The sequence below is a fragment of the Erpetoichthys calabaricus genome, chromosome 9 (genome assembly GCF_900747795.2).
Source record: "Erpetoichthys calabaricus chromosome 9, fErpCal1.3, whole genome shotgun sequence".
Taxonomy (NCBI): domain Eukaryota; kingdom Metazoa; phylum Chordata; class Cladistia; order Polypteriformes; family Polypteridae; genus Erpetoichthys; species Erpetoichthys calabaricus.
This window is the reverse complement of record NC_041402.2, coordinates 191,883,990-191,896,790: the sequence shown is the minus strand read 5'-3', so window position 1 is coordinate 191,896,790 and position 12,801 is coordinate 191,883,990. Positions and strand designations below refer to the sequence as shown.

General features: G+C 47.1%; 2 protein-coding genes across 4 annotated transcripts in view; one reads left to right on the top strand and one right to left on the bottom strand.

The window, feature by feature from the left end:
• The window catches only part of ralgps1 (Ral GEF with PH domain and SH3 binding motif 1), a 347,167-nt gene that overhangs the window by 249,749 nt on the left and 84,617 nt on the right, over positions 1-12,801 (bottom strand). For all 3 annotated transcript variants that reach the window (XM_051932301.1, XM_051932300.1, XM_051932302.1), the window contains exon 2: positions 2,287-2,395. The gene's annotated coding sequence lies outside the window, so the exon portion shown is untranslated. The remainder of the gene's footprint in view (positions 1-2,286; positions 2,396-12,801) is intronic.
• si:dkey-191c17.2 (uncharacterized protein LOC100005628 homolog) overlaps positions 6,539-12,801 on the top strand; it is an 8,350-nt gene continuing 2,087 nt past the window's right edge. Inside the window, exons 1-2 of the mRNA XM_028792491.2 lie at positions 6,539-6,731; positions 12,378-12,801. The exon at positions 12,378-12,801 is cut by the window's right edge and continues 2,087 nt beyond it. Of these exons, the coding sequence (XP_028648324.1) occupies positions 12,410-12,801 (392 nt within the window). The 5' untranslated portion in view covers positions 6,539-6,731; positions 12,378-12,409. The remainder of the gene's footprint in view (positions 6,732-12,377) is intronic.

Below are 12,801 nucleotides of genomic sequence, written 5' to 3'. Positions count from 1 at the left end.
CAGAAAAAAAAGAGGAAACGAGAAAACAGAAACACGACAGCACAAGAAAAAGACATCTGAGGCAGACACACAGACATAAGGGTGACAAATACAGACATGAGGGTGACACACACAGACATGAGGGTGACACACGCAGACATAAGGGTGACAAATACAGACATGAGGGTGACACACGCAGACATAAGGGTGACACACACAGACATCTGAGGCAGACACGCAGACATAAGAGTGACACATACAGACATAAGGGTGACACACGCAGACATAAGGGTGACAAGTACTGACATAAGGGTGACACACACAGACATAAGGGTGACAAATACTGACATAAGGGTGACACACACAAACATAAGGGTGACACACACAGACATAAGGGTGACACACACAGACATAAGGGTGACACACACAAGCCGCTCTGAGACACTCAAAGAACAGACAGGCAGACTAAAGCAGACAACTGGGACACATCACAGCTATGACACAAATACAACGGTGACACAAGCGAGCACAAAAAACAGACATCTGAGACCACGCGTGTAACACACAAACAACTGTGACACACACGCAACCAGCCGACACACAAACAACTCTGATACACGCAAACACAAGCGTGACACAAACAACAGCTATGACAAATGGGCAAAAAAGGGACATGACAACAATGGTGGCAATGCAGAAATAAGGAACAGACACTAACACAAGTGTGGCACACACATGATAAAAAGAGAAACGAAAACCAACAACAACAGGGGCAAAAAATAGACACACAAAATAAGGGTGACACACAACTGTGACACACACACAATCATTTGATACACGCAAAAAACTGACAGGCAGACAAAAGCAGACAACTGGGACACAAGCTTGCACAGATTTAGACAACCGGGACACACAAACAAAAGTGTAACAGACAATCAGCAAACACACCAATCAAATACAACTGTGGCACAACTGCAATCAGCAAAACAACACCGGAACAGACAACCGAGAGGCACAAAGACAAGTGTGACACACACACAATCGGCAGACACACAAACAAACATAAAAGCAGCATAAAACAACTTGTGACACACACGCAATCAGCAAAGCCACAAGCAGCAGACTGATGTGCACAAACGGGGACAGCTGAGCTCTCAGAGACACCAACAGGACTGATGGACTGAATGGTCTCCTCTTGTTTGTCAAATTTCTTATGTAAAGTGTGACAAACAAACAATCAGCAGACACAGCAACAACATACGTGGGACACACACACATTATCAGCAGATGCACAAACACAACTGTGACACACACACACACATATGGTGACAAACATAAAAGCAGCAGATGCACAAACGCCTGTGACACAGAAACACAACTGTGACACACACACAATGAACAGGTGGACAGACAGCAGACACACACACATCAACTGGGACACACACACACACACACACACACACTTAGCAGACACATACATAATATGAAACTGAGACACACAATCAGCAGACACATGGACACAAATTGTGACAAACCTGACCAAAGTGTGACAGACAAGGAGTCAGCATTGAAAACAGTGACACGACGACTCGACACACTGAAACACAGAACTCCACACTCCTGTTAGCCAGCACTCCGTAACACAACTGTGACACACACCCACATTACAGCAATGCACACCACACTTGTGTCCACACAAAAACACACACATCAGCAAACCCTTAGAAACACAAGCGTGTCACACACATCAACAGCAACATTCATTTCTATAGGACATTGTCATACACAGAATGAAAGTGCTTTACAAGATGTCACCCTATTTAGGGGACACACACACACACACACACATACACAAGTGCCTGCCTGCCCCTGATGGAGGTCATAAGCAGCCACAGGTCAAACTGGACAGCAGCTCACTGATTCTCCCACATACAATGTCACATCCTGAGCTCATGGAGTCACCTGTAATAAGTGACCTACAATGCCTGAGTTCAATTCTGTCACCCTCTGGTGGTCTCACACACACACGCACACACACACACACACATATCAAATACCGCAGGCCTGTTTGCTTTTCTGCACATTTTTTGCACACCAGTGCACCCATGTGGACACAGCAGATACTGCAGGCCAGTGCAGAAGCCTCAATGTCACCCCACACACTTAATGTGACAAGAGCTCTGCACACAAGGCGCTTCCCGAGGGTCCATGAAACACCCAGGGGCCTCATGTGCGCTTCTGCTTTGGGGTCACCTTGTCAATCAGCACAAAATAAAAAGACAAAGAGCATAAGGAACAGTGGCTCACCCATAGTGAAAGTGAAAGGTTTGCTACACGTCAGAGCCATGCAGGGAGAGGCCACAGCTGCAGAACATCTCTTCTCCCAAAGGATGTGGACATAAAAATCCACAAAATCCTGCAGGAAAAAAAAAAAGAAAAAAACATCAAACATTAAGAAACAAGACTGGTGACTTGTACTGGACAAGACTGGGAGACAACTTGTGGGGGTCAATATGAGAGCCATATGCCAGCAGGGGGCAGCACAAAACACATCAAGTTTCATATATACAGTGCACATTAAAAGGCACTATATAGGCTCCAAACTAACTATGTGACACATGCATATGTGTCTCTGTTTAAATAAAATGCTTGGCAGTGGCGCCCCCTATAGGGCAGATACACCCAATACTGCCAGTCCAAGCTTCAGCACACCTCGACTCTGATTTTAAACTGAATGGGCAGGCAGAAGGACACAAGAGCTTTTAGTGCTAAACCAGCCATTTTGACAGACTGACAGACAGACAGACAGAATACCAATACACAGCTCCAATCACTCAGCTTCAGGTTAGCTCCAAGGAACATACAGAAAACAGAGCCATGTCCTGTCATTAATGAGGGAATGGACAGACGGACACACAGTCACACCATTTCTTAAGAAGGCAGACAGACAGACATCTGCTCTTTCAGGCCTAAATGGATGGACAGATGTGGTCAGGTGTGGACCTGCTAGTTTATACTGAAGGTTATACTTATAAGATTCTTTTCATAGTCAGACAGACAGACATCTTGTGTCTAAACAGACACATGTCCATTCACCACCTGACAGACAGACCAGTTGGCCCTATAATATTACTACACTACAATCCTACAAATTATCATACAGATGGACAGACAGACACGTGTCCAGTCATTATAGGGAGGCCAGACGTACAGACATACAACTTAGTGTGTCCTGCAGATGGTGCGATGGACACTCAATTTTATTTTATTGTCTAGACAGACAGATGGACTCTGGACAAAGAAGCAAGTGGACATACAGATAGACAGACCTGTGCCCTTTCAGTATTGAATGGATGGATGGACAAAATCATATTTCTTCAGTCATGTACTGGTCCAGATGACCTACCTATGGAAGCATGGAGGTGTTTAGGAGAGATGGCAGTGGAGTTTATAACCAGATTGTTTGATGGAATCTTGGAAAGTGAGAGGACGCCTGAGGAGTGGAGAAGAAGTGCACTGGTGGGCCGATATTTAAGAACAAAGGGGATGTGCAGGACTGCAGTAACTACAGGGGGATAAAAGTGATGAGCCACAGCATGAAGTTATGGGAAAGAGTAGTGGAGGCTCAGTTAAGAAGTTAGGTGAAGATTAGTGAGCAGCAGGATGGTTTCATGCCAAGAAAGAGCACCACAGATGAGATGTTTGCTCTGAGGATGTTCATAGAGAAGTTTAGAGAAGGCCAGAAGGAGTTGCATTCCGTCTTTGTGGACCTGAGAAAGCAAATGACAGGGTGAGGAGAGAGGAGCTGTGGTGTTGTATGAGGAAGTCAGGAGTGGCAGAGAAGTACGTAAACGTTGTACAGGATATGTACGAGGGAAGTGTGACAGTAGTGAGGTCTGCGGTAGGAGTGATGGAGGTGGGATTACATAAGGGATCGGCTCTGAGTCCTTTCTTATTTCCAGTGGTGATGGACAGGCTGACAGACGAGATTAGACAGGAGTCCCCGTGGACTGTGATGTTTGCTGATGACATTGTGATCTGTAGCGATAGTAGGGAGCAGGGTGAGGAGACCCTGGAGAGGTGTAGATCTGCTCTACAGAGGAGAGGAATGAAGGTCAGTAGGAACACCAAGACAGAATACATGTGTGTGAATGAGAGGTGAGGTCAGTGGAATGGTGAGGATGACACAGGGAGTAGAGTTGGTGAAGGTGGATGAGTTTAAATACTTGGGATCAACAGTACAGAGTAATGGGGATTGTGGAAGAGAAGTGAAGAAGAGAGTGCAGGCAGGGTGGAATGGGTGGAGAAGAGTGTCAGGAGTGATTTGTGACAGACGGGTATCAGCAAGAGTGACAGGGAAGGTCTAAAGGACGGTAGTGAGACCAGCTATGTTATATGGGCTGGAGACGGTGGCACAGAGCTGGAGGTGGCAGAGTTAAAGATGCTAAGATTTGCGTTGGGTGTGACGAGGATGGACAGGACTAGAAATGAGGACATTAGAGGGTCAGCTCAAAGTCAGAGAGATTGCGTTGGTTTGGACATGTGCAGAGGAGAGATGCTGGGTATAATGGGAGAAGAATGTTAAAGATAGAGCTGCCAGAGAAGAGAAACAGAGGAAGGCCTCAGAGAAGGTTTATGGATGTGGTGAGAGAGGACATGCAGGTGACGGGTGTAACAGAACAAGATGACGAGGACAGAAAGATATGGAAGAAGATGATCCGCTGTGGCGACCCTAATGGGAGCACCGAAAGAAGAAGAAGAAGATGCAGACAGATATTTTTTCCTTACTGGCCGAAAATGCTTGATCGTCTTAGGATAACAAGACAGCAGACATATGTTGTGGCCAGACAGACACACAGACGTGCTGTTTTATCCTTAGGTTACTTTACCAGACAGACAGATGGACACCTACTCTTCCATAAGTGGACGGATGGAGAGACTGTTTAGGGTCAGGCACTCCCATCCAAGTTTATCTGAAGCTTTCATACAGACAGACAGACTTGGTCTGACAACTTGAAGGTGCTCCTTCATCACTTGACTGACCCATGGACAGACAGATTGACCAGTTGGTCTTATGGTGATAATACGGACGAGCAGAATTCAATCCATCATTATACAGACAGACAGACAGACAGACTGATGTCCTTGTTGTTACTGGCAGAGTGGGCCGACATGGCAGGGTGTCCTATAGTTCTTTCAGATGCAGATAAGTAAGACACTTGGCCAGTTTAATTTCATTATCACATTGATTGACGGACTGTTTTTTAAATGAACAGACAAGTGGACATGCAGTTGTCAGACAGACAGACAGACCTGTGCCTTTAATTACTGGAAGGACAGACAGTCATAATGCTTTGGTCTTTAATTTTTAGACAGACAGACCTGTCCTGTCCTGTACTTCCTCCATGGCAGACACTTGCTCAGGTTTATTTTATTATCAGACAGACAGAAACATGAACACTTATAATGGACAGACAGACAGACAGTGCTGCTCTTTTATTGCTTAACAGACAGACCTGCGCTCTTTCATTACTGGATGGACAGTCAGACTGCCCTTCAGATTATTTTCTGCAATCAGACAGACAGACAGCCTGCCACTTCTATCCAAACAGGCACAAGCACCTTCATCATCATCAGACAGACTGACAGACAGGCAGAGAGGTTGGGGGCATGCACTGACTGGACGTTGCTGCACCCACCACACGACAGACACACAGACTGAGCAGTTAACAAGCAGAATTAGATGAATCATTACACAGACGGACAGACACAAGCAGGAGGAACAGACAGAAGGACAGACATCCATGTCAGTGTGTCCTGTCGTTTTTGTAAAGGCGGAGTGAGACAGTTGGCCGCTTTGATTTTATTACAGACAGATGGACATGCACCTATCAGACAGACAGACCTGTGCCCTCTCGCTACTGGATGGACAGATGGCCCGCCATGCTGCTTTGTTCTGTAATTGTTATCCAGACAGGCACCTTTCCATTCTGGCCCAGCGTGCCATCCGACACGACACACAGTAAGACTGATGCCCTTTAATTACTGGCCGGATGGACAGACTGACATGTCGCGTAATTCTACAAGGCAGACGCTCACTCAGCTTCATCTTATTACCAGACAGATAGGAGGATTCCTTTAGCATCAGGCAGACAGGTAGGCCTGTGCTCTTTCATTACTGGACTGACAGACAGACATTCCTTCACATTCATTGTATAGCCAGACAGACGGGCAGGCAGGTTGGATCTTACAATTTCCACCCAAACAGCCCACAGTGTCGTTTCACTAAGAGTCCAATGAACTGACAGACAGGCTGAGCCACACATGTCCTGGTAGGACGGACAGACAGACAGACACCTCAGTGTGCCATGTAATTCCTATAAAGGCAGAGAGTGTGGCAGTTGGCCAGATTCCTTTTATTGTCAGACAGACAGGCAAATGACAGAACGACAAGCTCCCCAGCCAGCTCAAAAACACGATGCCCTTGCCACGCCTGCCAGCCGCAAGCCGTCCGGCCACATTCCGCGACTCGCTGATAAAGAGAGGCAGACACCTGAGCCCCGGGCAGACGGACGCGGCCAACGCCCTGGGTTTCTATAAACAGCCCTGCTGGCCGCCGTTGCCAAGGCCGTGGCCCACACAGAGGCGGGCGAGTCGATCGTTGGGAGAAGGAAGTTGTAACAGCAGGGACTGCAGAGCCGGGCACCACAGTCAGCTTCAGCCGAGTAACAGAGGAAGAGGAGGCTACACAGGTAAAAAAAAAACAAAAAAAAAACGCCGCACGCTGTCCATCTGTCCGTCCGTGTCGTTTCAGCACTCAAGTAGGAGACACGAGGGTAGGAGTGCAGCTTAGCAAATTAAGGAAGTTTCTCCGAGCGTTGCTGATTGCCACTTTCAGATGCTGCCATTATGAAGGGTGCTGCACTGTTGAGGAAAACTGGCACTGCTACATTTGAGGGGGTGTGAGAGCAGAGGGCACAGGCTGGCAGGGCTGGAAAAGAGAAAAGGCTGGGCAGCCACGGCAAAGAGGCAGGACATTTCCCTTGGCTCTGGGTAGTGGGATGGGTGCGAGAAGTTTAAATAGATGAAAAAGACGGGGCCGCGGCGGTCATATGGGCAAACTGCGGACCTCCTGGCGTTCAGAGTCCATCGCGGCTAAAACACTGATGTTCAGTTCCTACTGACCCCATACAGACGAGGAGGTGAGTGGCCATCTGTCTAGGGCTTGGGATGGGAAATACAAATCCTAAGGGGCTCCAGTTCTAGGACCCTCAACTCTGGGGTGGTCTGTCGTCCGTAACACATCTGTGCATCACCCTGAGCCACCCTGTAAAGTGTTTACTGTGAAAGGCACTATATGTGAAGGAGTGGCACTACTGTACACAAATACACAAAATGCAATTGTGCAGCAGCTGAGTTGAGGGCTGGGCCAGCTACACCACTGACGTCCATCCCTGCTCGCCTGGACAGCAGGTGCAGAGACCCCAGGGCACCCCGACGTGACACCGCGTGTTACCTACAACCTTATTTGAGTCTTCAGTTCGGAGGTCCTCTCCATATGAGGGGTCTCAGTCACTAGACCAATGTGAAGAGTGCAAGCCCCTTACTTTGATGGGTGCAACATAAAACAAAGTCGCCTGACTGGTGACTGCCAGCCAAACTCTTGTTGCCACCAAGTGCTAAAGATGACAAACTGCACCAAGTGACACTTGCTCAAATTTCCTATCCACAAAGGCAGACCTCAAGGATGAGAGGGACGATGTGACATGTGACAACAGCATGATGTCAGGAGATGACCTGCCAAAGCCAGACTGGCACAGTAAAAGACCGGGCTCCACACTCACAAGGGTGCCATTCTGTGGTCTGCATTAGTACAAATGTAAATGCGTGAGCTGAACTGTGAAGCCACGTTACATTCTGTGCTACACTGTCTGTCAACAGAGTCATTTGTCATGTGTGTCACCAGAGTGTCATGAAGTCACCGTTAAGACAGTCACTAACTAACACAGAGCCACTGTATGACATCACTGAGTGACAAGCTACAGTACGTCACAGTGGATGTGTCAAGACAGACAGAACATCACGGGAATGCTCGTCAGATTAAGGTCACAATCATTATAACATTGGTGATCCTCGCCGTTATATCACTACAGTTATGACATCTCAGTGATTCACGTCGAATCAACGCCACCAGGCATGTCATGCTTGGCACATGTCAATAAGGCTAAGACATTACAGTGAGACACCTGTGATTTCGGGGGGCCTCACCACCAACAATTGTCATTAGAATTATGAAATTATTTAACTACATTTCTAGCATTTGTCCCCAGAAGCCTCAGAAGTCTGAGACCGGGCATCCTCGAGTGAAGTGTAATCTCACAGCCACTCACACCTCCATCCCTTCATCAAATGAATGTCACAACTTTGATGAGATTTTCGAGCCTTGCCACCAGAGATGGATGCAGAAAACATCACCAGGATTCTGACACTGCAGGCCTCGTATGAATTGTAAGCCATCATTGCTGCGACATCACAGGACCGCACTATCTGACAAATGTCACCAGGCATGCAACACCATCTGGGGGACACTCATAACAAATGTCATGACTGTTACATTAGAGGGACTTACTGGTAGAGATGTGACCTCATGTCTACACATCTAATACTGTGTGTGTCACCGGAGCTGTGACAACAGCAAGCCTCATAACAAACATACAGCATCACTGGATTTCTGACACCAAAGGGCCCAGATTTACATACAGCATACGTCATCATTGCTGTGACATCACTGGGGACATATGTCTAGCAAATGTCACCAGGTTTGTGAAACTGCAGAACCTCCTATTTATTTTATGTCATCATTCTTATGACATCACTGAGATTGTGACATAATTAAAGTCATAATTGTGACCAAAGAGAGCCTGAGAATAGTGTCGAGACTGTGACATTTCTAATATTTGTTACCAGAGCTGTCACGACACTCAGTCTCATAACCTACTACTGAATCAATTTATTATACCACACCATTATTATAAGACCTCACAGGCACATGTCTAACAAATGTCACCAGGTCTGTCATACCGCCTGTTTATGATTATGTCACCATTACTGTAATATATTGGAGGAGCGGACATAATCAGGGTCCGAACAGAGAGCCTCACAATTAAATCTCTGACATTTGTAATATCTGTCATCATAGCTGTGACGCCAGCGAGTTTACTAATACAACACACATACCTAAGATCTGTGACACTGCAGAGCCCCCTATTTATTATACTACACCGTTATTATAAGACCTCAGGGGCACATGTCTAACAAATGTCACCAGGTCTGTCATACCACCTGTTTATTATTATGTCACCATTACTGTGATATGCTGGAGAAGCTGACATAATCAGGGTCCGAACAGAGAGCCTCACAGTTAACACCTGAGGGCAAATGATGTCAAATCTCTGACATTTGTAACAGATAGATAGATAGATAGATAGATAGATAGATAGATAGATAGATAGATAGATAGATAGATAGATAGATAGATAGATAGATAGATAGATAGATATGAAAGGCACTATATAACATAGATAGATAGATAGATAGATAGATAGATAGATAGATAGATAGATAGATAGATAGATAGATAGATAGATAGATAGATAGATAGATATGAAAGGCACTATATAACATAGATAGATAGATATGAAAGGCACTATATAACATAGATAGATAGATAGATAGATAGATAGATAGATAGATAGATAGATAGATAGATAGATAGATAGATAGATAGATAGATAGATAGATAGATAGATAGATAGATAACTTTATTAATCCCGAGGGGAAATTCCCATACTCCAGCAGCAGCATACTGATAATAACAATATTAAACAGTGATAACAATGCAGGTATAACAGACAATAACTTTGTATAATGTTAACGTTTAACCCCCGGGTGGAATTGAAGAGTCGCATAGTGTGGGTGAGGAACGATCTCCTCAGTCTGTCAGTGGAGCAGGATGGTGACAGCAGTCTGTCGCTGAAGCTGCTCCTCTGTCTGGAGATGATCCTGTTCAGTAGATGCAGTGGATTCTCCATGATTGATAGGAGTCTGCTCAGCGCCCGTCGCTCTGCCACGGATGTCAAACTGTCCAGCTCTGTACCTACGATAGAGCCTGCCTTCCTCACCAGTTTGTCCAGACGTGAGGCGTCCCTCTTCTTTATGCTGCCTCCCCAGCACACCACTGCATAGAAGAGGGCGCTCGCTACAACCGTCTGATAGAACATCTGCAGCATCTTATTGCAGATGTTGAAGGATGCCAGCCTTCTAAGGAAGTATAGTCGGCTCTGTCCTCTCTTGCACAGAGCATCAGTATTGGCAGTCCAGTCCAATTTATCATCCAGCTGACCTCCCAGGTATTTATAGGTCTGCACCATCTGCACACAGTCACCTCTGATGATCACGGGGTCCATGAGGGGCCTCGGCCTCCTAAAATCCACCACCAGCTCCTTGGTTTTGCTGGTGTTCAGTTGTAGGTGGTTTGAGTCGCACCATGTAACAAAGTCCTTGATTAGGTCCCTATACTCCTCCTCCTGCTCACGATAGCAGTGTCGTCAGCGAACTTTTGCATGTGGCAGGACTCTGAGTTGTATTGGAAGTCTGATGTATAACAGGAGAACAGGACAGGAGAAAGTACAGTCCCCTGTGGCGCTCCTGTGCTGCTGACCACAATGTCAGACCTGCAGTTCCCGAGACGCACATACTGAGGTCTGTCTGTAAGATAGTCCATGATCCATGCCACCAGGTATGAATCTACTCCCATCTCTGTCAGCTTGTCCCTAAGGAGCGGAGGTTGGATTGTGTTGAAGGCGCTAGAGAAGTCCAGAAACATAATTCTTACAGCACCACTGCCTCTGTCCAAGTTGGAGAGGGATCGGTGTAGCATATAGATGATGGCATCCTCCTCTCCCACCTTCTCCTGGTATGCGAACTGCAGAGGGTCAAGGGCGTGGTGGACCTGTGGCCTCAGGTGGTGAAGCAGCAGCCTCTCCATGGTCTTCATCACATGTGACGTCATGGCGACAGGCCGGAAGTCGTTCAGCTCACTAGGACGTGATACCTTTGGGACTGGGGTGATGCAAGATGTTTTCCAAAGCCTCGGGACTCTCCCCTGTTCCAGGCTCAGGTTGAAGATGCGCTGTAGAGGACCCCTCAGCTCTGCTGCACAGACCTTCAGCAGTCGTGGCGATACTCCATCTGGACCCAGCTCTCTGCTCACCTGCGGTGCTGTAATTATGGGTGGGGATGTCTCTCCTATGCTGGTATCAGCAGGAGGATGTGTGGAGGGTGCAGTACTCCGAGGTGAGAGTGAGAGTGGGTTAGGGTGGTCAAACCTGTTAAAGAAGTTGTTCATTTGGTTTGCTCTCTTCACGTCTCTCTCGATGGTGGCACCCCGCTTCAAGCTGCAGCCAGTGATGATCTTCATCCCATACCACACTTCCTTCATGCTGTTATTCTGCAACTTCTGCTCCAGCTTTCTCCTGTACTGCTTCTTCGCCGCTCTGAGCTGGACTCGGAGTTCTTTCTGCATGCGCATATTTGTCATCAGAGCTGTGCCCTGTGGTGGGCTGGCGCCCTGCCCAGGGTTTGTTTCCTGCCTTGCGCCCTGTGTTGGCTGGGATTGGCTCCAGCAGACCCCTGTGACCCTGTAGTTAGGATATAACGGATTGGATAATGGATGGATGAAGAGCGGTGATGCCAGTGAGTTTCATAATACAATACGCATAAATAAGATCTGTGACACTGCAGAGCCCCCCATTCATTGCTATAACATCACACAGATATGTCTGCTCAATGCCAGCATGTGTGTGACATGAATGACACATATGTTTAAAGGGTTGTCACCAAGTATAACACTGCAGAGCCATGATGTCACAGAGATGACATGTCATGGCCACGACAACATCAGAGAGACTCCCAGTTAATCAAGTCATGGCATACATTCCTAATACTTGTCACCAGAGATGTGACACCACCAAGACTCATAACACACAGCCCAGGACATCATGGCCTCATCTTTATATGTCACCATTGCTATGGCATACTGTATATAATATGTGTCATGAAGGCTGTGGCACCACCAAACCTGTCAAACGTCACTAGCACCAGGACATCATACAGACGATCAACTAAGAGATGTCACTTAAAGTATTACAAATGTCTGACCTGTTACATGAAACAGGAGGACACACGTTTCGCTTGGCCATTCATCAGCCCTGAACACCTCAGCACTCACACGTCTGACCGCCTCAGTCCACACATCTCTCCACTCTTCGCCCTATCATGGTAGCACTCAAGTCACACTGCTGTAACTAAGGACAATGACACTTTTTTTTTCCCCACAGTTAGGTCACACTTTTGAGGAAGACCAAGCAACATGACAATGACAAAGACAGACAAGAAAGCGGCCTTCACCGTGAATGTCGAAGAACACTACTGGCTGAGTGAACACAGTGAATCGCGGCTCCGTCAGCTTGGTGCCACCTGCGTAGAGGAGGTGACCACCATGGTCGACTACTATGATGACGAGACCTTTCAGCTGGCCTCTCAGCAGATCTGGCTAAGTCGGCACAATGGCCAGTGGCGCTTGATCCTGGGCAGGGGGCCGAGCCTCAACGTGGCCAGCAAAACCGCGCCCGCTGGTCCTGCTGCCAGTTGTGAAGAACGCAAAAGCATTGAAACTTCACCCAATGCATCTGCAGTGCCACACGAGAAGGACCAGGACCCAAAGCTCTTGGACGTGCTTTACTGTGAGCTGACCGGACACCA